Source organism: Ursus arctos, unplaced genomic scaffold, assembly GCF_023065955.2.
Source record: "Ursus arctos isolate Adak ecotype North America unplaced genomic scaffold, UrsArc2.0 scaffold_24, whole genome shotgun sequence".
NCBI classification, from domain to species: domain Eukaryota; kingdom Metazoa; phylum Chordata; class Mammalia; order Carnivora; family Ursidae; genus Ursus; species Ursus arctos.
Window position 1 is genome coordinate 41,241,565 of NW_026622919.1, and position 26,689 is coordinate 41,268,253.

At 40.4% G+C, this 26,689-nt stretch overlaps 1 protein-coding gene and 1 pseudogene across 1 annotated transcript in view; one reads left to right on the top strand and one right to left on the bottom strand.

Moving 5' to 3' along the window:
* NUFIP2 (nuclear FMR1 interacting protein 2) overlaps positions 1–17,493 on the bottom strand; it is a 31,187-nt gene extending 13,694 nt beyond the window's left edge. The window contains exons 1-2 of the mRNA XM_026517753.4: positions 17,105–17,493; positions 10,268–11,992 (exon numbers count right to left, since the gene is read on the bottom strand). Of these exons, the coding sequence (XP_026373538.1) occupies positions 10,268–11,992; positions 17,105–17,396 (2,017 nt within the window). The 5' untranslated portion in view covers positions 17,397–17,493. The remainder of the gene's footprint in view (positions 1–10,267; positions 11,993–17,104) is intronic.
* A 5,792-nt stretch (positions 17,494–23,285) lies between these two features.
* LOC113268832 (40S ribosomal protein S3a-like) lies at positions 23,286–24,430 on the top strand (annotated as a pseudogene).
* Positions 24,431–26,689: the final 2,259 nt, after the last annotated feature.

Below are 26,689 nucleotides of genomic sequence, written 5' to 3' on the forward strand. Positions count from 1 at the left end.
TTAATGGATTGAAGACATTTCCTTTAGCTTAATCCAGAACATTCAGCTTTAGGTTTTAAACACAGATTTTAAATGATTTCTGATAAGAAAGTCTTATTACAATTAAATAAGGGGTAGTGAATTTGATCATGCTTTTTGAGAAGAAAGGGATGTGTGACCTAGCTAAAAAAAATTAGTCATGAGCCAACCTAGCTTCAAACCAACAAATAAATCAACATTATCTGAAGTGCTGAACTGAGAAATGAATGCAATTCCCCTTCCAGTTATTTAATACTAAATACTTCTGTAACTAGTAGCAACTTGATGTCCTTGATTAGAATTTCAAGTCCATGAAACTTAACTGAAGATGAGAAAGAAGAGGAAATAAATCAAATATTGTCTGCATGATTACATGCTATGCTTAAACAACCATACTAAGACTAACAAGAAGCTAGTAATATCTAGGAAAGGAGAAAATTGTATTTTTGCCCTCTTCTAAGTTACAGAAGCCTCCATGCAGATTCTAAATATAAAACAAGTTACTTTGTGTAACTGTTTTTTAACTACCCCACAACAGAAGCTGAACAAAATAAGGCACATTCAACTATACAAAATCATAACACAGCAATTAATCTTTCTACTTTTAATACTGCCCTTGCCCCCCCACTACGAGGTCTTTTACTTCCCAGTTCTTTTTAAAGTTTGAGCCCAGCACCCAATTATGCAAATAGTTATTGAGAAATGGCCACAGGACCAAATTTACTAACATAAGTGAAGGTTTCTGCTTTTAAAATATACCAAAGTAGGCAATTTTGTTAAAATTCTGCTATTTAGACTGCCACCATGCAAATGTTAAATTTTACTATATAAAATTTTTCAAATATTTAGTTATGCCTCATCAGTAAAGACAATTTAACATTCAATTTTCTAAAGCAGACTACTTCTACTTCCTACATAGCTCCCTACCACAATGCTCCCTGTAGATGTCCAATAAACTCCAAGTTCTAAATTCCAAGTGGATTAAAATGTACTACTTAGGGGCTAGAGATATAGATGTGAAACCAGAAAGGCTGTGCCTCTGTAAGCTCAGCAGAAGAGACAGCTTTTCTAGATAGAAGCACCAGCATGAACAAAGCTTGGTGATAGTAAAGTACAAGGTTTGCTAAAGCAGGGGTCAGCAAACTGATTTCTACCCACTGCCTGTTTCTGCAAATCAAGTTTTCTTGGAACAGAGCCACACCCATTTTATATATTACCCATGGCTGTTTTTGCGTACAAGGCAGAACCATGTAACTAGAATTGCAAGGAGACCGACCCCATGGCTCACAAAGCCTAAAATATTTACTATCTGGTCATTCATATAAAAAGTTTACTAACCTATGCTTTGGTGGTCACAATTATTTAATAAGGCTGGATGTCACTAAGACAAAAAGATTCAGACAACAACACTATTCAGGGAACAGAGCTAAAAGTCACTAAGAAGGAAAGATTCACACAAAGATAAATGCTACTTTGCTACTCATGGGATAGCACAAAGGCACATACAAAGGGAAGTTTACTATTTAAATCATCTAGGGAAAGGAAGTCACTGAAAATATGAGATTATTGTTCTAAATATTAGTAATAACTGAGGTAACTGAAGAATATGGATGAAGAGATAATACAGTAGTCCCCCTTATCTGCAGGAGATAAGTTCCAAGACACCCCCCCCCAGGGGATGCCTAAAATTGCAAATAGTACCAAACCCTACATATACTATGTTTTTTTCTATACATATATGCCTATGATAAAGTTTAATTTATGAATTAGGCACAGTAAGAGGTTAACAATAAAAAAGAACCATTATAACAACACACTGTACAAAAAAGGTTATATGAGTGTGGTCTCTCTCAAGTATCTTACTGTACTTACTTACCATTCTTCTTGTGATGATGTGAGATGAAAAAATGCCTACATGATGAGATGAAGTGAGATGAATGACAATAGGCATTGTGATGTAGCATTAGGCTACTACTGACCTTCTGACGATTCAGAAGGATCATCTGCTTCCAGACCGCAGCTGACCGCGGGCAACTGAAACCGCGGAAAGCAAAACCACGGATAAGGTGGGACTACTGTACAGAGAAAGAGCCCAGTAAATGTTACTGCAAAAGTGAAATTAGGACGGTTGTATTAGAGATAGAAAGGAAAAAATGGGTATGTTAGAGACAAGATCCATATAACCTAATAATCAGGGTTTGGAAAAAAATGAATTTAGTTTTATATATAAAGAATTAGAGTGGTTATGTTGAATATATGTGGTCTGAACTCAGAGTAAAAGCAGTTGAAGTTTTGAGCTTTAATACACAGCGACAGAATTGGATGAGATTACTCAGAGTTTGAGTAGCATGAAAAGGAGACTGAAAGAACACCAACATTTGAGAAAAAGAGAATGATACCAGGAAGGTTATGCTGAAGATGTAAAAAGTAGGAAAGTAGATAGAGTTAAGGAAATGCAAATTAGAGAATTTAGGAAGGGAGTGTTCAACTACTGCAATTTTTATTCAAAGTTAAGACACTTTTAACTTTCTAGTCACCCTCTTTTTCTCCAGCCAAATGTCACCGCCTGGTTCAAGCAGTGGTACCTTATGAATATTTCTGCAGTGTAATCTTTTAACAGGCCTCTCTTGCCCTTAATCAAGTCTCACTTTCTATCTTCTACACCATGACTATCATTCTCTTCCTCTAAAAATATAAACCTGAAAGGGACCAAAACATTTCAATGGATTCCCACTGCCTACAGGGAGACTGGATCGGTTTGTCTTGTATAAAATTTTTAGCATCTGAAACAGCTGTACATCAATAAGTAAACTGGATGACTAAATTAAAAGATTTTTTAACTTGCACCACTCACCTTCCTTGAATCACTATGAATGACCAGCATGTTCAAATACTATTCCATTTCCTCCACCTAAAATAATTATGACTTTCCTTGTACAATAAATAAGCCAATTTCCACTTCTCTTTTGAATACTGACTAGCCTTCCCTGACTCTCCCATTCCCCCTTAGGGGTTTCTCTATGTTCCAAACACATTTTATATATTTTTCTAAAGAGCAGTCACACTAGTCACGTACTTCTTTTCCATGTATGCTTCCCTACTACACTGAACTCCTTAAAGACATGAATCCTCTCTTTTCATCTACTTATCACAACTGCTTCACACAGAGCTTAGTGCAATTTATGTAAACATTTGAACAAACACTACTCATAAATCAGTCAGAAAGTAATACTATAACAAAGTAGTATTAGGCCCGTTTGAAACTGATATGCAACCTTTTCTGACCTACAAAAACAGCAACTGCATACGATCCAACCAAAATTTCAGCATTTAATTCTTCAAAGAAAAAGACTAATAGTAGCTAAGACGGTTAAACCCAACTTGAGGCTTAACTTTTTTTTTTTAACTTTTAAAATTGAATGACAGTATTGTCCCAGTTTAACGTAACATTTAAGGGGCACCTGGGTGGCTGCTGGTTCAGCATCTGCATCTTGATTTTGGCTCAGGTCATGATCTCAGGGTCATGAGATCAAGCCCCACACTGGGCTGTGCTGAGTGAGGAGCCTGCTTAAGATTCTCTCTCTCTCTGCCCTTCCCCACCGTCCCCGCCCACACAATCTGTCTCTCTCTCAAAAAAAATATTAGTATCTTAAAAAATCCTTTGAAAACATTTAAACATTTTAAAAAGCACATGTCTCAGGGCAGCTGGGTGGCCCAGTCAGTTGGGCATCCAACTCTTGGTTCTGGCTCAGGTCATGACCTCACATGGGCTTGAGCCCTACATCCAGCTCTGTGCTGGGGGAGTCTCCTTGAGATTCTGTCTCCCTTTCCTTTCGCCCCTATGCATGCACTCTAAGTAAGTTTTTAAAAAGTCTAAATAACAAAAATAAATAAAAAGCATGTCTCCCCACCAAAAAAGGAAATAAATCAAATATAAGGCCAAACAAGGGGACTACCACAATTGAGAACCCCCAGATCAATTTACCACTGATCTTGCCTTCCAATCCCTTATCAGGCCATTACTGGCTATCTCATCACCATGTTTTGCTATTCTGATTTCCTTCCCCAACCAATTCACAGAACCCCCCTATTCCTTTGCAAAGATGACTCAGAATCTTCTCCCCACCCTTTTCATTTCCATTTTGACTATACCAGAGAATTAACAACTTATTTTCTTTTTTTAAAAAAATGTTAGGGACATCTGCCTGGCTCAATCAGTGGAGAATGCGACTCTTGGTCTGGGGTTTGAGTTCCAGCCGCATGTTGGGGGAAGAGATTACTTAAAAATAAAATCTTAGGGGGAAAAATGTTTAAGTAACCTCTGCCCCCAATGTGGGGCTCAAACTCACAAGCCCTAGACTGGCTGAGAGTTGCATGCTCTACTGACTGAGCCAGCCAGGCACTCTGATAACAGCTTATTTTCAAGTAAATTTTACTAAAGTCGTTAGAAGTCATTACCTTTTCAGGAATACCTAAAAACTCTTCATTGCATCAATTCCAATCTTATATTCCCGATTTGGAGCTACACCAAACCAGACTAAATAGAACTGTCTGGACCACCTCTAAATACATACATTAGAAACTTGGAGCTTAAGGTTTTGTTTTTGGTTCATTTCTACTTCTATGCTTATTCTAATCCAGTTTACTTTTAAGGTAAAATATCAAATTCAAGTTGCTTGGAACGGAAGTGCTACTACTAAGATAGCAATAGACCATTTCTGCTTTTATAGCATGGGTGGTTCTTCCCTTACCTTCAGGAGGTAAGCTAATAAAATCTGCAGGTGAAATTTTACCTTCTATAAATTCCTTACAAGTTACCTTTCAGACTAATACCAAAGTAAATTCATTACTATTGCACTCATAAAGTAGACTTAATGAAAAATCAAGCATCCATGCTCAAATGGTAAGTCACTGGGGAAAAAAAGGATCTCACAACCACATTAAATTACTTGTTACAAATATTCCTGTATGTCCCATATTATAGAGGGGGACTAACGGATCCTTCACCAATCTAGGAAATTCAACTAGGGCTGAAACCAAAGTCAAATCTGTAGGCACCTGCTATGTTAATAAATGTTAATAAGATTATGAGAAAGACAGCTGTGATGCCATAAGCAATCACGGAGAATAAAATGCAGTACAGGTGAAAATACTTTTTCAGCGTTCTGTTAAAAGGAGAAAATTTAGTACTCAGATCCTTCTGTAAACAAAAGTCTGAACTGTATACATGGTCCCCCCCCTTCCCTTTGATGGATTAACTATAACTTGCCTCCTGCCTCCTCGTACCCTGTAGATCAGCTTCCTCATTCCCAAACCTAAAATGCTTTTTAAAAATATTTTCAGGGGCGCCTGGGTGGCACAGCGGTTAAGCGTCTGCCTTCGGCTCAGGGCGTGATCCCAGCGTTATGGGATCGAGCCCCACATCAGGCTCTTCCCCTATGGGCCTGCTTCTTCCTCTCCCACTCCCCCTGCTTGTGTTCCCTCTCTCACTGGTTGTCTCTATCTGTCGAATAAATAAATAAAATCTTTAAAAAAAAAAATAAATAAAAATATTTTCAGATAAATAATACATTCATATGACTGCAAATACAAAAGGGAAATCTTGTTAACCCTCTGCCTAGACTATTCCAAGAGTTCATCAGAGAAATGGCTTCCAACCTACCTTACAAATTGGTGCCATACTAATCTACCTGAATGCAAGTCAATTAACAACTCCGTTTTTAAAGCACTTCAGCACAAGAAACACATGCTGATATGCTATTTTATACGTTTAGAAGCCCAGGCTTAAAAATGACAAATGGTTTTTCTCAGGTACACAGGAATTAAGAATACGTCAGTATTCACCCCCGTCTTCTGTGCAGTTTAAGTCACTTCCATTCCACCAGCCCACCTCCCTGATATTCAGTGGCTCCCCACCTACCTCCAGACTGATCTGATGGATCTGGCAGCACTTACCTTCCTTCTCTTTTACGTCCCCTCACCACATCCAAAGCAGAACCCTTTCAATATTTACATTTACTCAGGATTCTCCAACTTAACTCTTCTTTATCTTCCTCTTCTCTGCATTTCCGTAAGTCAAAAAATCTTCCCCATCCATCAAAACTCAGTTCAAATGCTGCTGCCTCCATGAAAACATACCCTGCATTTACTCCTCCCACCTTTACTCCATTAGAAATTCTCCTTCCACTAAAGTCTTCTAGTTATTTATATCTGTATGACACTTAAAATCTTGCCTGATAAAACTTGTGTATTATTTTCGCCTCTACGTAAGCTCTTCAAAGAAAAAGACTCACCCTTTCAAAATAAGTCTTCCATAACTAAGCTAAGTGCTCTGCCTGTAAGTACATCATAAGGGAAAGGAAAACACACACACACACACACACACACACACACACATATATTACTACACAACTGTGACAGAGAAAAGAAAAAAGGATTAAACTGAAGAACGCTCTCTAGACTTAAAGAGTTCCCAACCATAGCTGGCAATGAGAACCACCTAGTGAGTTAAAATACATTTTTAATTCCAGGGTGTAGCCCAGATCTAGTGAATCAAAGCATTTATGCCAATAACCTATGGAAGTAAGAGAAACAAATTCTTAAAGCTTCATACTGTAGACTAGTGTTCCCTCGAGGATATTTTATACTAGATAACCGTCATGTTGACTCACTTCAACCATCAACAACTACACCTTACTTGTTCATCTCCCCTTGCATCTCTACATGCTGGGTAAAATTTACCTTATCAAATTATTTTTTCATGAGTACTCCAAAATATCAGCATTTTGAATGCTTGATAACCTTCAGTGCAGTATTAGGCAAGATAAATCAACCTAGTTTAAATGAACACTGACCAAACACACAACTCACACCAACCTAATTTCAACAGATTTGGCTTCAAATGACTTTTTTGAATCAAATGACTTCAAATGACCATTTCAAAATCAAAGATTCACCACAAAAAGTTAGGGTCCAGTGTTACAAGCCTCTGAAAAGTAAATGCTTTAAAGGAGGCAACAGTTATATGTCCTGCGTATGTGCATTAAAAGCTATCACTCTAACATAACACAAGTATCATCTAGCAAAATGTTAGGATACCTGCAATTTGCTCTTGACACTCCTAGCAAAGAAAGCCTGAAGGCAGATAGGTTAAACAAGAATGACTGTGCTTTTTAAATGTTCAGGCTGGACGATGGTACACTGGGGTTCATTACAGGTTCCACTTTTCCAATTTTTTCATAGTCAATTTAAAAACATATCACTTTAATGGGGCGCCTGGGTGGCACAGCGGTTAAGCGTCTGCCTTCGGCTCAGGGCGTGATCCCGGCGTTCTGGGATCGAGCCCCACATCAGGCTCCTCTGCTGTGAGCCTGCTTCTTCCTCTCCCACTCCCCCTGCTGTGTTCCCTCTCTCGCTGGCTGTCTCTATCTCTGTCGAATAAATAAATAAAACCTTTAAAAAAAAAAAAACAAAACAAAACATATCACTTTAAAGTTCTACCCTTAATAGCCACTTGAGAAAAACAGAAAATAGGACCTATGTCTCACCATAAATATTAATACTGCTATGTAATGATACAATATCCCCCCAGATAATATGAAGATTAACCCTCCTGCTTCTTAAGAAAAGTTAATAACATAGTATGTATCACAAGCTGAAAGAAAAATCCCAAGAACTAGAATTCCCACCAATCCTTTTTATGCCTCACTGTATCTTTATTTCGTATCCTCAAATGTACTGAACATTCAGATTTTTAAAAAATCTGCAGTACTTCTAAGGCTGTAAGTAATTAATGTTTAATCTAAAAAATGCACCATTCCTACTGAACTGACACTAAGCACCCTCTTACCTACTATTTCCAAATAAAGTTGTTGAAGAGCTTATTTTTGAAGTTAGGAGGTATGTATAAGAACTTCTATTCCTGAGCCTAACTTTAACTCAGTAAGTGATTGCCTTTGAATGTTTAAAGAGAAGACTACACTAAAGAACCAAGAAAATACAGGTGCTCTTTTAAAGAACAAGCCCAACTGTGATTATTACCTCTTTTAGAGTTTAAGACAACTTAAAAAAAAAAAAAAAAAAAAGCCAGCCTTCACTTATAAGATCTTCAGATCTTCAAAAGGTTGTAATTCAAAACAAATTCAAAGAAAAGAGATATTAGTGACCTAACGAACCAATCCACATTTGGCAGTAATTCAAAGAACCTGCCACTTTGGAACTAACTGAACTGAATGTTATCCATTGTTGCGGGGGAGGGGAGGAAAACAATCAATACCAATTTAATCTCAATAATATCTAACTACAAAACTCAAATTGATGCACTTTACTAACGCAAATCATTTGGTAATATCAGCAAAATTAAATATTACTGCATCCATGTAAGGGTATTCGGCTCATCTAAATACCGCTGACTTCATATCTACTTAGCCTACACGTAGGAAAAATGCATACAGAATACCTAGAAATAAACAGGAGTTAACACTCCCATTTAAAAAGGCTTACAATTCTCCATAATAAAAATCTATATAAAACCACCAAACAACAACCACTTAATGGAACAACCTGTCCCAGACTTTTTCGCAGGTTGTGGAAGAACATAACGAGATAGCCTCTCAGGTTCACACAACGACCACCAATACAAAATACTCAGTAAAGATTTTCCCAGTAAATGTCTCTGGAGGGCAGATGGCACAGAAAATACCACCAAAAGCACAGAATTTAACTTGTAATTAACCACAAGTCTTAAGAAACTAAGCAAAATTTTTGCCCTAACTTTCCTAAAAACATCCACTTCCTGGTTAATTCATTTACTTCCAAACAGCAGTGCTGGAGAAAAAAGAGAAGACAGGTAATTTTATCTGCTAGGATTACTACTCCTAAACTCCCATAAGGCAATACTACTACTTACTCCCATTTCTTAAAGGAAGAAAAATAGAAAAAGGACATCTGTTCATTTTACTAATGTCTTCCAGTTTGCAGATAAGGAAAGGTATGCAGAGGAAGCAATTTGCTTAAAAGTCACATAAATAGCTTTGTTATTCATCTCTGAGGCAGCGATTCTTCTAGGGAGAATATGGGAATTACCTCATCCCCACTATATGATATGCTGCCCCTTTCCTGCAGTTCCAAGTCACTGCCTAAACGAGCCAACGTTAAAAATGGGAATGTACAGCATATCTTACTTAGGTGTATGCATGCATGAGGTATAGATTTCTGCTAGGGGAGGAGGGGAATATGGAAGACTGAAAACCACTCTTCTCAAAAGCACCAAGGTTGTAAACATCATTCACTAAGCCTCATTTTATTTGCTGTAGTGATTTAAGTAAGTTACCATATACAGCAAATTTTTCTTTAAGACACAAAGAGGGGCACCTGGGTGGCTCAGTCGGTTAAGTATCCGACTTTGGATTTCGGCTCAGGTCATGATCTCAGGGTCCTGGGACTAAGCCCTGTAGTGGACTCTCCACTCAGCAGGGAGTCTGCTTGTCTCCCTCTCCCTCTCCCTCTCCCTCTCCCTCTGCCCCTCCCCACACTTGCTTTCTCTGAAAGAAAAAAAAAAAGACACAAATAAACCATATTCTAAAAAGGTTATGAGAATGGAACTTGAAAGATATTGTATTCCTCCATAGGCTTTGGGGCTATGAAAAGTACAGACTCTAAGAGCCTGGCTCCTATGATGCTAATTGGGCTTGCTGTTGCAGTTATTGAAATTATTTTCCAGTTACCATTCAGCACCCATTATTCCTTCGTATAAGAGAAAAAATAGTTTGACACTCCATCTTTTTGGACTCCTCCTCAAAAACACTGCTCCTACTCATTTTACACAAATTAGAACTATCAAGTGAGCTCACTAATAAGGAAGCATATGATATAAAAAGCAAAGGCGAGGGAACATCTGTTCAAAGAAAAATTTTAAAAAGAACGCAAGAGAAAATATAATGTCATCCCTTTAGGCACAACCTCACCCCTCTTCACTCTCTTCACGAAGTGCAGGAAGTCAAATATACTTATACATATTTTTTTTTTAAAAATGCTTTTATGTTGAAAAAATGAACATTCCTTCTAAATAGTACTATTTCCAAAGACCCTGAATTAGTTTATCAGCTGCTTATTCACTGTTATTCTCAACTTAGTTCCCAAATTCTTGAGAATCTCAAAGTAATTTCCAAAATTCACCCTTAATACACCACCTAATAAATGTATGTTTAATCGACCAATAAGAATCTTTATATAAGAACAAATGAGTTACCTTTAGTGTGATATACAATAGCAGCCCTCAGGTCAAAAGAACCCCAGCTATCATTTCTTTCTAGGCCTCTCTGGTATCTCTGTTCTTTGGCGGAGCCTAACAAAGTGTTCGTAGGAGACGCCAGAGGATTTTGATTTTCTATCTCGTAGTCCTTTGAGAGAAACACTAAAGCACCTTGACTACTGGTGTCTGCTTTTTGCAGGTCACCTATATGACTGGGTTCCAAGGATAAGGCTCCACTCTCACTAGTAGTCCCAGATTTTAGAATGCTACCCAGAACTTGAGGACTAGTCCGTTTTTCCAGCTCATAAGCCTTGGGAAACACAGGATGCTCAGTTCCTGAGGGGATTATTTCAGCACCCTGTGAAACCAAAGTGGCAGGATATTCCCCTTGAAATGTCACCTCCATCACTTTATGATCTGATGACTTCCCAATAACAGTCTCAGGGCCAGCACTGGGCTCATTTATAAATGATAAACCCCACTGATTCTGGAAGATATCCCCCAGGTTTTGCTGATCTGTCTGAGAGGGTAGATCCACTTGTGCTGTGCTCAACAGCACAGTTTGCATATTTGAAGGATAGATAAAAAGGCTAGATTTAATTTGTTCAACAGCTGCTGAAGTCAGACTCATGTCCTGGAGAACTGAATCAGTCCCAGAAGAGATGGGTGTTAGAGTATTAGCAGCAGTAGTTAGCAGTGGCTGACCCCCTGGAGAATACACACTTGCATCAGTCCCTGCTAGAACAGGCCCATTAGAAAAGTTGGCCGAAGTAACAGATTTCAGCGCTGACATAGGGACCTGGGATAACCGACTTGAAGATTGGGTCTGAGTTTCCCCAGTAGATGACGAAGAGGATGAAGATGAAGATGGCGACACAGAAGAATTCTGTACAGTTTTGTTGAGGTTTTCCTTAACTTTGCTTGCATAACTTATTTTAGGAACTATTTTAGCACTGCTATTGTCCACTGGAAAAACTGGGGGTGGTTTAAATAGGGTCCACGAGTCCTCTTTGGAGGTAACAGCAGAAGCATGCTTTCCTTTGGGCCGATCATCAAACTTTTTGCTGCTCACACCAGGTTTAATATCAGAGCTTTTCCGCAGCGTATCACCCACAGCAGGTTTTCCTCGATTTGTTCCTCCAGGCCCAGTTTCGTACTTCCAAATGGGCTTCGAACCATCTACTCGATTTCCCTTTTGTTCACTGTAGTCAGGCTTGAAAGTTTCAAGTCCCTGTTTTAAGGTTGGGACACTGGTCTCTTGTTGCATTATTTTGTCCTGAACTAAATTAAGGTTTTCACAACCCTTGGCACTATTGCGCCTAGCTTTCCTTTTTTTAGGAGTGGTATATCCACTCTCAGATCCACTACCATCATTATCTGCTCCTTTGCCCATATAACCATTAGTAATATAGCCAGAATTATTTGTTACAACACCATTTGGAATGGCTACCGTATCGGTCTTGTCTACAGACTGGTTCTCTCCAGATTTATTTTCATAAGATTTCCCATTCTTTTTGTCCATACTGTTTTTCTGAATGAAATTCCTGGTTTTAATTCCTGCTTTCCCAAAGGTGCTGGCCTTTACAGTCTGCTTCAGATTAGTGTCTACAATTTGTTGGTTGCCATTGAGGACCCTGGAAATAGGGTTGGTAGTTTCATCAGAACCCAGGCTCTTTAGAGATATTTCTCGTTCTCCAGCATTACCATTTAGTTCACCATAGCCTAGAGAGGGGGGAAAAAAAGGTTTTTTTACAATCAAAATATATAAATTACAATAGTACCTAACATTTAAAGACACTGCTATGAGCATAAGCTTGACTATGTTATTATTTCACAACTACGATAAAACAGTTTCTGAGCCCCTTATTACTGATCCGAAGTCTACCAAGCAAGAGACTGAACCAAGCTGGGATTCAAACCAAAGTCTGAGGTCAGAAAGAACAAGATCTCTTAAGCAGTATGCCATAATACCTCTCATCTAACAGAATCAACTTCCCCATTGTTCTCACAAGGCTGTTATAAAATTTCCTTTACAATTAAGAGCGCAGCTACCTTCTGGGCAAAAATCAAGTTATGTCGATACATTAATTGTATGTATTACAGGGAAACTAAAGAATCCCTTTCTAGGGGCGCCTGGGTGGCTCAGTCAGTTAAGCATCTGGCTTAACTTAGGCCCCGATCTCAGGGTCCTCGGATGGAGCCCCCACATCATCAGGCTCCTTGTTCAGCAGGGGGTCTGCTTCTTCTTCACTCTCTGCCCCCTCCCCCCTGCTCGTGCTCTCTCTCAAATAAATAAAATCTCAAAAAAAAAAAAAAATCCGTTTCTATGAAACCGTAAGTGGCTGGTAGTCACCATAAGCAGTTTCTACTGCATTCTACTGAACAAAAATCTAATACTCGTGAACTTTTTCTATAGTGGTCTTGAATTTATTTTGGTATTTCCTAAACAGTAGATCATATTGTTAATGTATGAAACCAAAACACCTATGTACCGATGTTTCTAACTCTTTTAAGATATATTTTCTTCATTTCACATCTGGGTAAGTAGACTCTCAGAGAAATTAACCTGCCCAAGTCACAAAGCAGAGAACTGGAAATCTGAACTCCAGTCTGCCTATAACACAGTTTCCTATCACTATGTAATACTGCCTACAAGTGACGCAGTATTATTTACTAACAAAACTACAATGAAAGGTATCTAATTTTAAAAAGTGTTATTATGTTGTTCAAGTTTAAGACCTTCAACTGCCATAAACAATTCATTACTATATGTTATTCAATTAGGATAACGACAGCTTTTCCCATTTCCTTACCAGTAAAATAGTGATATTAGTTATCCACCGTTCTATGAAATGTTCCCAAAAACATTCTGAAGTAATTAGAAACAGATACATAATAGAAGGATATACACACATTCATTTAAGGCAGCTTTTCAGGGAATTGGGGGAGGGGTGTCCAATAAGAATACCAAATAATCTGCCTTTGTCACTTTCCTTCATTCTTGTAGGCCTTAGCCTGTGAAGTTGGCTAAAAGAATTGTGAGCTGTATATTCTTGTTCTGAAACTGTTTTAATTCCCAATATGGTAAAGATCAATAGATAAAACTAACAGTGAAATCTCTTTGTGAATTTTAAAAGCATAAGGGATCTAAGTTTTTTTTTTTTTTTTTAACAAGTGTGAGAACCATTGTTTTAAAAAGAATTTGCTGTGGAACAGAACATAGTCTGGGAAGATGCACAACAGGATTTACTATAATTTTAAGGCACTCATTCTGTATCAGAGAAAAAGATAAGGACCCTGGGATGAACAAATAAAGGCATTTTCTTCTACTGTATTAACTTTCAGAACATAACTCAAGACTATAATTGTTCCTAAGATTGAGTGCCACAAAACTTGTACCATAAAAAATTTATTTTGTTAAAGCTCTTAACTTCTGTAGTTATATTTTCATTTTTTTGACTTCTGAGTTTTTTGTGTTTTTTTTGGATAGCCAATCAAATCAAACTTTTGGTGGAAAAATTCTTAAGTATGAAACTACCAGTCAAGAAGAGATCACTGCCTAGGATGTTTTCTGAAAGGTTCTTTTTTTCCTTAGGAAAGCAGCAAGTTCCTAAATAGAGGTTCTCAACGTTTTTAACAGATCCAAGTTTACCTGTGTACAACTCTAGACTAAAAACTACATATACCATTTAAACATGCTAACAAGCTAAACAAAGGTTTGTACTCTTGGGCTCATTAGTCACAACTTTCTCAAAGGTAAGCAAGCAGTCTTAAGAAAAAAAAAATTCCAATGTCCAAACTAACTTGGACCAAAGCCAAGACTTCTAAGTGAACCAGAATAATTTTTCCTAAAATTACTAGTATTTAGTGGTTCCAGCATCAGGAATCACCAAACAATTTAATAACAGCTCAAAAGCCACTATACTTCCACTCCCAAGTTTTAGTAACAAAAACCATTTCTCATTTAACTGAAGTTTTTTCCAGGGGCACGTGGGCGGCTCAGTCGGTTAAGCGTCTACCTTATGCTCAGGTCATGATCTCAGGGTCCTGGTCTCTCGGGCAGACTGCTTCTCCCTCTCCCTCAGTGCCACCCCCCACCCCCGTTGTGCTCTCTCTCTTTCCCTCTCAAATAAATAAAGTCTTAAAAAAAATTCTATGGTAACTTTGTTGGTATGCGAAGTGGACCAGAGACATTTTCTTTTAAAAACTTAGGTATTTAAGAAAAATGCAAACACCACAGAATTACTGAGAGAAATCAAAGGACTCTTTGCACTTTTATTACTCAGGTTTGCCACGCTAAAGCACCTAACCCTACTTCAAATGGACTCTGCAAAACTTCAGTCCTGATAAATCTAGCTTTTGGATTAGAAACCGAAATTACTAACACATTTGGCCCTCTCTTGCGCCCTCTTCTGGAAAAAGAAAACAGGTTCCTCTTTATAGGTTTGTGGGTAATGGGTCATAAAAGCCCGCTTCAACATGTTACAGATATATTTCAAAAATGCTTTTAGTTTTCTTAGTAAATTAGTATTATACATTTCGAAACAACAGTACTGTGACCACGCCACACATGGAAAATTGTTCATCCCAAATTGTTTACATTCTCTCAAAACTGCTAAGCCCAGTTTCTCCTCTTTATTCTCTTCCTGGTAAGACCAATTTGAAGAATGCCACCTTGAATGGTTCAGGGGCTGCTTCCATATGTAGAGACGATTCCTGCAGGGGTATGTTAATACCTGACCAACAAAATAAAATTTTCCAATCTGAACAGTAACACTCCTTCATATTCCAAGCAATCATAATAAAGTAAGATTTTCTTCTAAGTTGAAAAAGACCTAAGGTTAAAACATTTAGTGTTGTATATTTTCTAATAGTTTTCGACCTGTTCCAAATCCGTTAAGATTAAATACTCAATACATTTATATGTTCATTTCTACTGCACACCTGATGTCCCCACCCCCCAAAAGTGGAAAATCTGGCATTGCAATTTCAGTCTTCAAATTACATTAAGTCTTCAATAGAACAGCAATTTTTCTCCAGCTCTCAGTAACTGCTTATATCACATTTGATATGCTGGGTTTAACATCCATTTTCCTACCATTCCCTTCATTTCTCTTCAATTTATAAAGAACCTTTAATTTGTAAAAATTTGCCTGGTTACAAAAGTTCATTTCTTCTCAAACGTTTTCTAAAACGACTTTTACCCTCAATTTAACATTTGTCCAAACCAAGAGTATGGGGATCGGCATCAATTCGAAAATAGGAAAACACCTTTCCTTTTAACAGGGAAAAAAGCCTCGTCCGAGGCAAGATGGTAGTGAACCAACCTCATGGATGAGCCACCTCGTTTCTCCTTTAAGGACAAGAAATAGGGGTCAAAAAAAACTCGCCCTCTCCCCCATCCAATTACTCTTCTAATCTCTCTCCTCGGAATCACTACCCAAGCCCAGAAGGTAAATGCTGGGGGGCTTGAGGGAGCTAGAACAAGCTTTTTTTGTAAAAATGAGCTGCTAGAAGGAAAGGGCCCGAGTGAAAGCCTGAGAGGCGGAGTCGTGAGCGAACCTGGCAGGAGACGAGGTTCCTGTGGCAGAGAAACTCGTGACCGGGGAGCCTGGTTCCCGCTGGGTACCCCACCCGGCCTTCAGGCACCGCCTCTACCCAAAATGTACCCCCCCCCCAGCCCTCTTGCCCCAAAGAGCGCCGCGGCCGCCGCCCGCGGCCTCCTGCTCCCGACTCCACTTCGAGGCCGGCTCCCCGCCCGGGCCGCCCGCGCCTCCCGCCGCACCCGGGAGCGGGAAACGCGGCCGCCGGCGCGCGGGGCCCGGTGCAGGCCGCTCCCCTCGTGGCCGCTTCCCTCCCCCACCCCAACCGCCCCCGCCCCTCACCCCAGGGACCCGCCCGGGGCCGCGCGGCCGCCACCGGGTTACACAACCCGGCCGGCGACGGGGGGAGGGGTGGCCACGGGCCGGGGGCGACGGCGCCCCCGCAGTGCCGGGGGCAAGGCGGCCGCGGGTGGGGATCCCGAGCCCCCCAGCTCCGCCGCGCCGAGCCCCCTCGACACCCTCCCCCCTCCGCTCCTCAGTGGGCCAGAGTCGGTGACAGGAATCGGCTTCCAACATGGCGGACAGGAAGCGGCCCCGCGAGGAGGAGAGAACATTCCAGCCGCGCCGGCTCTGGGGGGAGCGGGCCCGGGGCGCCGGCCTCGGGAGGAGCCGCGAGGGTAGACTGCGGGGTCCGGTGTCCAAAAGGGGCGTCTAGAGGTGGAAATGACTCGAGAGACGAGGGGTCCCGGCCGCCCCCCCAGACGGGGAACCCCAAGGCCACAGGTGGGCTTGGGGTGGCGGGTGAGGGAGGACACTTCCTCAACTCTGCCCACCTACCCTCGCCTCGCCGCCTGCAAAAGGGTCTCGCGACACCACCCGAGTCGGGATTCGCTAGGCCTTCTTGAGATACACCCCGAAGGCTTTTGGGGGGGAGTTATGTTCACCCCAACTCAGGGCTGCCAAATTAAGGTTCCTGCGGGGCCTCAGGAAGGTAAACGGGAAAGGAATAATGAGGCTAGACTTCCAAGGCCGACCCTCCGGGTCTCCCTCCAGCCCGGGCGGGGGCCGGGAAGGTCACACTGGCCTGGTTGGGGGAAGGAGAGGGCGCTGCAAACCCCGCGGCCCAGCCCGGGCTTTGGGAGAATGGAAGGGGGCTTCCCCAGAGCCGCAGAACACAGACACACACACACACCACTCCGACCGCGTCCGCGCTTTCCACATCCAGCCCCACCCCCATCTCCTCTACCCCCCACCCCCATTCCCCTTCCCCCACTCGTCCTCCCTCCCAGACCTGTTTTCTTCTTCGGCGTTTCCTGGTGCTGCTGGAGGGCGTGTTTCTGCTCATGTTTCAGCGCCTTAGGCTGGGCCTTGGGGCTGCCCTCGGCTCCATGCTGCAGGTATTGGTGAGGCTGCTGGTGATGGTGGTGGTGATGGTGGTTGTGGCTGTGGTTGTAGAAATAATAATGGTGGTGGTGGTGCGGCGGCTGCTGCTGCTGCTGCTGCTGCTGCTGCTGGGGGTGATGGTGCGGATGGTGGTGGCTGTGATGGTGCTGAGGCTGTGGCTGGCCGGGCTTCTCCTCCATTGAAAGCGGCTGGGACTCCCTGGCTGAGGCTCCGGGCTGCTGCACCGTCAGGATCTGAGACTGCTTCTCAGCGCTCACTCAGTATATCTGAGCGCGTCTAGCCAGCGCACTGGTTAACCGAGCGATTCTGCGAGATTGGCAGCGGCGCTCCAGCAATCAGGAGCCACGCTGCGCCGCAGGCCCCGCCCCTAGCCCAAATCCTCTTTCCTTCCCCTTCGCCACTGCCTCCTGGCCAACGCCACTTACCCTGTGCAACCTCACAGGGCCGGGCCTTCAACGTCAGCACTATGGCTCTCTCTTCTGTCGCTTTCTCTCCCTCACCGCGCAGTCTGCGAACAGCACTTTCTACACTCCTCACCCGCAAGCAAACTCACGTCGAGTGTAGCAGATTCCACTGGCGATTCCACTGGCAGTTCTACTGGCTCTGGGAGCCATCTGTTGGTTTTGCACCTCCTAGATCTGTTGGCTTTTTTTTTTTTTTTAATCCTTTTCCGGGTAACCAGAGGAGAAGCTCAGTTCCCTTAACCCTGAGACCACTAAAGGGGCAATACAAAAAGAGGAAATAAATACATTTTTTAAGAATACAAGAGCTTCACAATCCAGTAGATCATTTTGTATTCTGGATTCATTTTGCTTTGTATTCATATGCTAATCTCTTCCTTTCCACGAAGGGATTATAGGGTTCCACAATGGGGTATCTGTGTAATTTTCTAAAAGGGCACAAAGGGTTTAAATCATTGTTTCTTTGTAGTTGGAGGCAAGGGAGAGCGGGAGGAATGAAAATCTAAAATCTACAGTGAAGTAATTTTGTTGTTGTTGAGTTGTTGTTGTTGTTAACTCCAGGTGAGGTCAACTGTAGAACCAAGATAAGTTGTAGAATACGAAGAGTTTCAAGAGGAAAAGACAGGGGAAAGGGCACTTAAAAGTTATTAAGTTTAAAAAAAAATTGCGTGTATGGAAAATATTGGAATTTAAATACTCTTGCTTTTGTAATGTTGGTTTAATTTATCCTACATGATCACATCACAACCTGATTTTTTTTTTTTAAAGATTTTATTTATTTATTTGACAGAGAGAGACAGCCAGCGAGAGAGGGAACACAAGCAGGGGGAGTGGGAGAAGAAGGAGCAGGCTCTTAGCAGAAGAGCCTGATGTGGGGCTCCATCCCAAATCGCCGGGATCACGCCCTGAGCGGAAGGCAGACACTTAACCGCTGTGCCACCCAGGCGCCCCCACAACCTGATTTTTAAAAGCAAATGTTAGTCAGGAAGGTTGTGAGTGAGAGTGATGACTCAGGAAAGAAGAGAAGTGTTGTGTTGGGGAGGGGCACAGGGGTACCCTTTGATAGTACTTTATTTCTTGATCTAGATGGTGATGATACATGTATTTGCTTTATAATTACTTCTTAAACCGAATATATATATATATATATATATGTATATATGTATAATACACTATTCTCGGTGTGTGTTATATTGGGATTTTTTTTAATTTAGCATAAAACGTGTAATTTTCCACTTTAACCATTTTTAAGTATACAGTTCAGTGGCAGAAGGTACATTCACATTTTTGTGCAACCATCACCACTGTCTATCTCTAGGACTTTTTTTTTTTTTAATAATTTTTTATTATGTTACATTAGTCACCATACAGTACATCCTTAGTTTTTGGTGTAGTGTTCCATGATTCATTGTTTGCGTATAACACCCAGTGCTCCATGCAATACGTGCCCTCCTTAATACCCATCACCGGCCTAGCCCAATCCCCACCCCCCTTCCCTCTGAAGCCCTTAGTTTGTTTCCCAGAGTCCACAGTGTCTCTTGGTTCATTCCCCCTTCTGTTTACCCCCCCTTCATTCTTCCCTTCCTTCTCCTTCCGATCTTCCTGGTATTTCTTATGTTCCATAAATGAGTGAAACCATATGATACTTGTAGTGAAGAGAAGGGCCATATGCACCCCAATGTTCATAGCGGCATTGTCCACAGTAGCTAAACTGTGGAAGGAGCTGAGATGCCCTTCAACAGACGACTGGAATAAGAAGATGTGGTCCGTATATACAACGGAATGTTACTCAGCCATCAGAAAGAACGATTACCCAACATTTGCAGCAAAATGGACAGGACTAGAGGAGATTATGCTAAGTGAAATAAGTCAAGCAGAGAAAGACAATTATCATATCTCTAGGACTTTTTAAACATCCCAAACTGAAACTCTGCACCCATTAAACAATAATTCCCCCATTCTCCTCCCCCACATCCTTTTATTTATTTTTTTAAAGATTTTATTTATTTATTTATTTATTTGATAGAGAGACAGTGAGAGAGAGGACACGAACAGGGGGAGTGGAAGTGGGAGAGGGAGAAGCAGGCTTCCCGATGTGGGGCTCAATCCAAGACCCTGGGGATCATGACCTGAGCCAAAGGAACGACTGAGCCACCCAGGCGCCCCTCCCCCACATCCACTTTTAACCAATATTTTCTTTTCTGTTTCTGTGAAACCTCATACAATTCGAACCATACAGTATTTGTCCTTTTGTTATTTCACGTAACACATCTTTGAGTTCGTAGTATTGTGGTACGTATCAAATGTTCCTTCCGTTTTAATGCTGAATGACATTCCATTGTATGTATATGCCCCATTTTGTTTATCCATTCATTTGGCAATGGACATACGGATTGTTTCTTCAATGTATATTTTACAGTTTTTAAAATGTGGCTTGCGTAGCACCTAGCTGGCTCAGTCAGTGGAACATGTGACTCTTTACCTTGGGGTTGTGAGCTTGAGCCTCAGGTTGGGTGTAAAGATTATTTAAAAATAAAAATCTTAAATAAATAAATAAACAAACAACAAAATGTGGCTTGATTTAATACAGCAGGACAATATTAAAGGAATAAAGAAGCTTTTAGGGAAAAGTTTGTGCTCTGAAATTAGTGAATATCAACACAAATCATAATTAAAAGGTAAAAGCCTTTTTACAACAGCGTATATCACTGAATCCAGACAACCATGACCAGATCTTGACTCGTTCTTTTTTTTTTTTTTTAAAGATTTTATTTATTTATTTGATGGAGAGAGAGACAGCCAGCGAGAGAGGGAACACGAACAGGGGGAGTGGGAAAGGAAGAAGCAGGCTCATAGCGGAGGAGCCCGACAGGGGGCTCGATCCCATAACGCCGGGATCACGCCCTGAGCCGAAGGCAGACGCTAAACGACTGAGCCACCCAGGCGCCCCTGACTTGTTCTTTACAGTGAGGATTTGTGTTGCCTCGCTAAATTTTGAAGAAAGACCCCTTTTAGGGTGTGGTGGGGAGAACATTTACCCAATTTTGAGAGCTAAAACCCCAATAACATTGTGACAAATAAGTCTTTACCATTGAGTAGTATTCCACCACTTTCTCATCTATTAAAGAAGAAATAAAAGTGCATGTACAAGTTAGAATTATGTTGATAGGGCTGTATATTCCTTTCCTGACTTAGACATTTAGTTGGAAGGCAAGAATTCCTGAGTTCTAAGTTTTCTCCATTTTCTCCGCTATAGTTGCAGGCAAACCAAAAGCATTTCCTCTGAGCTGCTGACTTACCACACCTTAGCCTACCTTACTTTCTTCAGATACAGTTGTACGAATTTTAGACAATTAAGACTTGGCTTCAGGCGCTTTGGTTACTATGGATGTTGCCTTGGTAGCATGCAACAGTATGGAGAAAGGCTTGTGATATAATGTAAGAAAAAATGCAGAATATTAAATTCAATGTATGCTAGCATCATAACCTTGTAAAAACATGAATATTTTAAAAATAAGTATGGAAATACAGCAGAATACGTACTTTTTCTCCCATCTGGTTTTTCTAAAAGTTTTATGTAAAATATATTTGAGATCTGCCATGTATTTGAAAACAATGATGCCATAATATTAAACCTCTGTGAAAAGAGAATAATTGGGTATACTTATTTCAAGCATTTTTTAAATAGCATCTGTGCTAAGGAGGAAGACACAGCAAGAAAATATAACAAGTCTGGTAAAATTATGGATGCTTTTTTTTACCTTCTCTCTATTTTCCAAGTGTTCTGTTATGTAGTTATTACTTTCCATAATAACATTTAAAAAAATTAAAGTAATAAAAAATTGAATCTGTTCAATCCTTTGAAAGTCATCTTACAGCTTAATTTACCTACAGTCAAGGTGCGAAGTTACAATGGAGAGAGGAGTTTCCTATATGTGGTAGGTTAATGTTTTAACTATTGCTATAACTATAGTTGTTAATATTTATTGAGCATTTACTATGTGCCAGTAACTGTACCAAGTATTTTCTTTGCTTTCATTTGTAAGTCTTTAGATACTAAGCCCATTCGACAGATAAGGAATCTGAGGCCTGAAGAAGTTAAGAGACTTGCTTATAGTGAAAAGCCACAAAATTTATAACAGGGCCTGAAATAGATTCCAGGTTGGCTGGGTAGAAAGAATTTCTAACATGATCAAAGTGATCATTTCGAAAATTTTAGTAAACTTCTGAAACCATCTGAGCTGCATCATAATCTAATGAAGATGGTGTCTGGTTATTAACAGAGGTGGGTATACTGTGAAGCTAATGAAGATTCGGGGTCCTTCTCTGCACAGGCCCCTTCAAAGCCCTAGAAATGACCTTTTGAAAGAGCTAAATGTGTTTTCATTATTTTGTAAAATTTTTTTAAGTAATATATTTTTGTATTTTATTCCTTAATGAGGGAGGGCTCCCCAGACTGAGGTTCCCCCTGGTTAACAGTCACCCCTTGTTTTGTTTTTTAAAATCCATTTCTCGCATTGATTCAGTTTTGGAACTTGGTTAAATATATTTGCAAGACTGTCTTAAATATCAAATGAAATCACTTTTTACACACCTTTAATCTTACACTTTGGGTACTATGACAACTTAAGAGATACAGAAATATTTAACTCTCTGGACCTCAGTGTTTTCTGCTCTAAAATATGGAGAATGGGCAAAGAGGCCTCCAAATTTCTTCCCATTCTGACATGTCATGATTATATATCTCTGCTCTTTCTTCCCAGATTAGCCCTTTGTGTCATTATAATAAAACTATACAACAGCAGGAAATTTAGCTGATAAAAGTTGAGTTTTTCAACCGTAACAATTGATTATAACTTTACAGAACTTATAATCAGAAACAATAGTATGTAGTTCTATGTAAATGGAAATTGGCTTTCTGATGATAGTTCCAGTTTCAAAATGAGGCAAGTCACTAGTAGCATCCACTGTTTTATTTCAGCAGGGAAAGAATTTTATTCATGTATATTTCCTTTAGATCTTAATATTTTTGCCTAGAGACACTAACTTCAAAAAACTTTCAAAGGAATTGAACGGAGGTATGAGTAAATTAGGTTAGTCTTTTAATAACCGGAATATGACAACTTTTCTAAATACGAAAGTTTTAAAAAATGACATTTTGCTTTTATGAAAAGTATTATGGGGAAAGTTTGAGGGAGAAACTACAGCAGAGTGGTATAAGTTTTGTAGTCAGAAATGAGATGGGATCTCTATTCTGAAAATGCTTAGCTTAATGACCTTGTTTGGGCAAATTATTTAACCTCTCTAAGCCTTAGTTTACTCAGCTGAAAAATGGAAGTAATACTCGTGCCTAAATCACAAGGTGTAGTGAAGTTTAAATAATATAAACAAAGTTGTTGAGTATAATGTTATCATATTAGTAAGTGGTACCAAATATGAAATGTTAGTGATGCTAAATTATTAAATATTAGATATATAAAGGTAAACTCTCCAATACATTTCATTAAAGAAACCGAGTTTCAGAGAAATCAATTAGCAAGTTAAGCAAGAACAGCCCCAGTTTTTGAAGGGATAGGCAAATAGCCTTTTGGCGGGCTGAGCAGCACCATGGCGGGAGGCACCGAGCACTTAATGAAAGGTAGCAAAAAGGTTGCCAAGACGAAAGTGGCTAATCCATTCTCTAGAAATATGGTATGGTGTGAAAGCACCAGCTGTGCTCAATGTAAGAAATAAAAACACTAGTCTAGAGCACTCAAGGAATGAAAATTGCATTTGATGGCCTCAAGGGTAGAGTTTTTGAAGTAAGCCTTGCTAGATCTGCAGAATGATGAAGTTGCATTTAGAAAATCCAAGCTAATTACTGAGGATGTTCAGGACAAAAACTGCCTGACTAACTTCCATGGCATGGATTTTATCAGTGATAAAATGTGCTCCGTGGTCAAAAATAGCAGACCATGGTTGAAGCCCATGTTGATGTCAAGACTACTAACGGTTATTTTCTCTGGCTATTCTGTTGTTGGTTTTACTAAAAATCTCAATAATCAGGGGCGCCTGGGTGGCTCAGTCAGTTAAGCATCAGACTTTTGATCTCAGCTCAGGTCTTGATCTCAGGATCGTGAGTTCGAGCCCCACATTGGGCTCCACGCTGGGCATGGAGCCTACTTAAAAATAAATTCTCGATAATCAGATTTGGAAGACCTCTCCCGCTAAGCACCAACAGGTCTGCCAAATGTGGGAGAAGATGATGGAAATGATGACCTGAGAGGTGCAATGAAATGACTTGAAAGAAGTGGTCAATAAACTTATTTCAGACAGCACTGGAAAAGACATAGAAAGGGCTTGCCAATCCGTTTCTCCACTCCATGATATATATATTTTTAAAGATTTTATTTATTTATCTGACAGAGATAGAGACAGCCAGCGAGAGAGGGAACACAAGCAGGAGGAGTGGGAGAGGAAAAAGCAGGCTCATAGCGGAAGAGCCTGATGTGGGGCTCGATCCCACAACGCCGGGATCACGCCCTGAGCCGAAGGCAGACGCCCAACCGCTGTGCCACCCAGGCGCCTCCACTCCATGATATTTTTGTTTGAAAAGTAAAGATGCTGAAAACCCTGAGTTTGTACTGGGAAAACTCACGGGGCTTCATGATGAAGGTGGTAGTTCTGAAGAAACGACTTAGAATGAGACAGGGGCTCAAGTGGAAGAAGTTGATAGATATGAGCCACCAGTCCAAGAAGCGTTTAAAATTTAGACATTTAATGGTGACCAAACGTGTCATTGGAGACGTTGAAGGAAAAAAGATAAGCAAATGTCAACGAAAAGCAAGTGCATTCAGTCTCAATAGCAGTCCTCTCCGAGTAGCACGTGCAGAGTCGACTCTACTTTCTTTTCTTTTGCTTTTCTGTTTTCTCTAAATGTTGTACATCAAGCATTTATTCCTTTTATAAAAAGAAGAAAGTATTTTTAAAAAATGAATGAATTCAACATCTATCCGGTGAACATTGTTCCAAAAAAAAAAAAAAAAAAAAAGACCGAGAGAATTAATCTGACATTTTGGATTCCTTTTTGAGGCCCTAGTAGATAAAATGAATTTGTTTGAATGAATCAATAAATATTTAGTTGTCAGTATGTATGCTCAGTTTGTTGGAGTCCATAATTAGATGCATCCAGAAGTTGTATAAAAGGTCACTCCCTAAGAATAAAACTGGTAAGACTCCACATAAACTGGATGAAATTAACCACTAATAGGGAATCTAGTCAGTGTGATTAGAATGCCTAAGAAGCTATAAAAAAAAATAGTATAGCCATGAAAACTACAACGTATCAATTTTATCCCCCCCCCATTCTCTTTGGGTGTTTTACTTATGTATTGCTGTGTAACCATTTACCCAAATCCTAGTGCCTTAAAACAACAAACATTTATTATCTCATCATTTCTGAGGGTCAGGAATTTCTGAGGCTCAATTGCTGCTTAGGTGGGTGCCTCTGGCTCTCATGAAATCACTGGGAGCAATCTGTTTCCAGTCTCACTCATGTGGTTGTTGGTAGGATTCAGTTCCTTATGGTGTGTTGGACTGAGGACCTCAGTTCCTCATGGGCTGTTGACTAGAGGCCTCTCCATAGGCAGCACACAACATAGCAATTGTCTTTCCTTAGAGTCAATAATAGAACAAGAGGGAGCACTCGAGGGAGCATTACTCGGTCGCCTGGGTGGCTCAGGTGGTTAAGCGTCTGCTTTTGGCTCAGGTCATGATCTCAGGGTCCTGGGATTGAGCCCTGCATCGGGCTCCTTGTTCAGTGGGGAGTCTGCTTCTCCCTCTGCCTGCTGCTCCTCCTGCTTGTGCGCTCTCTGTCAAATAAATAAAATAAAATCTTTAAAATAAATAAATAAATAAAATCTTAAAAAAAGAAAGGCAAAAGGGAGCACTCAGGATGAAGCCACAGTCTTTTTGTAATTTAATCTCAGAAGTGACATCCCATCACTTCTGCTCCATTCTATTTATTAGAAATGAGTTCAGCCTGGGGTGCCAGGGTGGCTCAGTTGGTTAAATGTCTGCCTTTGGCTCAGGTCATGATTCCAGGGTCCTGGGACGGAGTCCCATGTCCGGCTCTTTGCTCAGCAGGGAGCCTGCTTCTCTCTCTCCCTCTACCTGCCGCTCCCTCTGCTTGTGCTCTCTCTCTCTCTCCCTATCTCTCTCTGTCAAATAAATGAATAAATAATAATAATAAAAGCATATATATATATATTTTTTTAGAAAAGAAAGAAAGAAGTCCAACCTACACAGGAGGGGAGAGATCACAGGAGGGTGTGAACACTACACTCTCATCGACGGTCATCTGGGAGGCTGCCTACTGCAGAGATAAAAACATTCATCAGACTTATTCTGCTTGCTATGATGTCACCACCCAGCTGTATTCTGAATATAATTTCATATTATATATGACTTGCCTGTAAGGTTAGAAAGTAGACTGATAGCATACACAAGTTCCTTATTCTTCATTAAATCAGTAAATATTCTTAAACAGTTGAATTTTGTCATTTACCAGACTTATGAATTTGGTTACTGTGTTTGAGTGTTGCTAACTCTGGTCATTACTGAACCAAAACTTGTGACCAGGCCCAGGACTGTTGTCCCATCTTGAGAGGGCCCATGTGAGCTGCCGGGAGGCCTCCTTGTACAATAGGAATGGAACTATAAAATGCCTACATGGGCCAGGCAGGTAGCTTAAGTTGTGTTAAGTTACTTGGATATAAGCAAACTTAGAAGTAAGAAACATTTCTCCCAACACAGCATCAAATTCTACAGAATACATATCTATTTATCTTAAGAACTGGGTAACCCAATTTCTCAGTCTAATATTTGCATTCAGCTCAACTAAAAGATAATCTGATATACACTTTCAAAATCCTTAATCCTATCTTTTCACATAAGGTAACATTTACTCTTTTACCATATAAGATGCTTGTCATAGGTTCCAGGGATTAAGACACGGACACATCTTTTGGGGG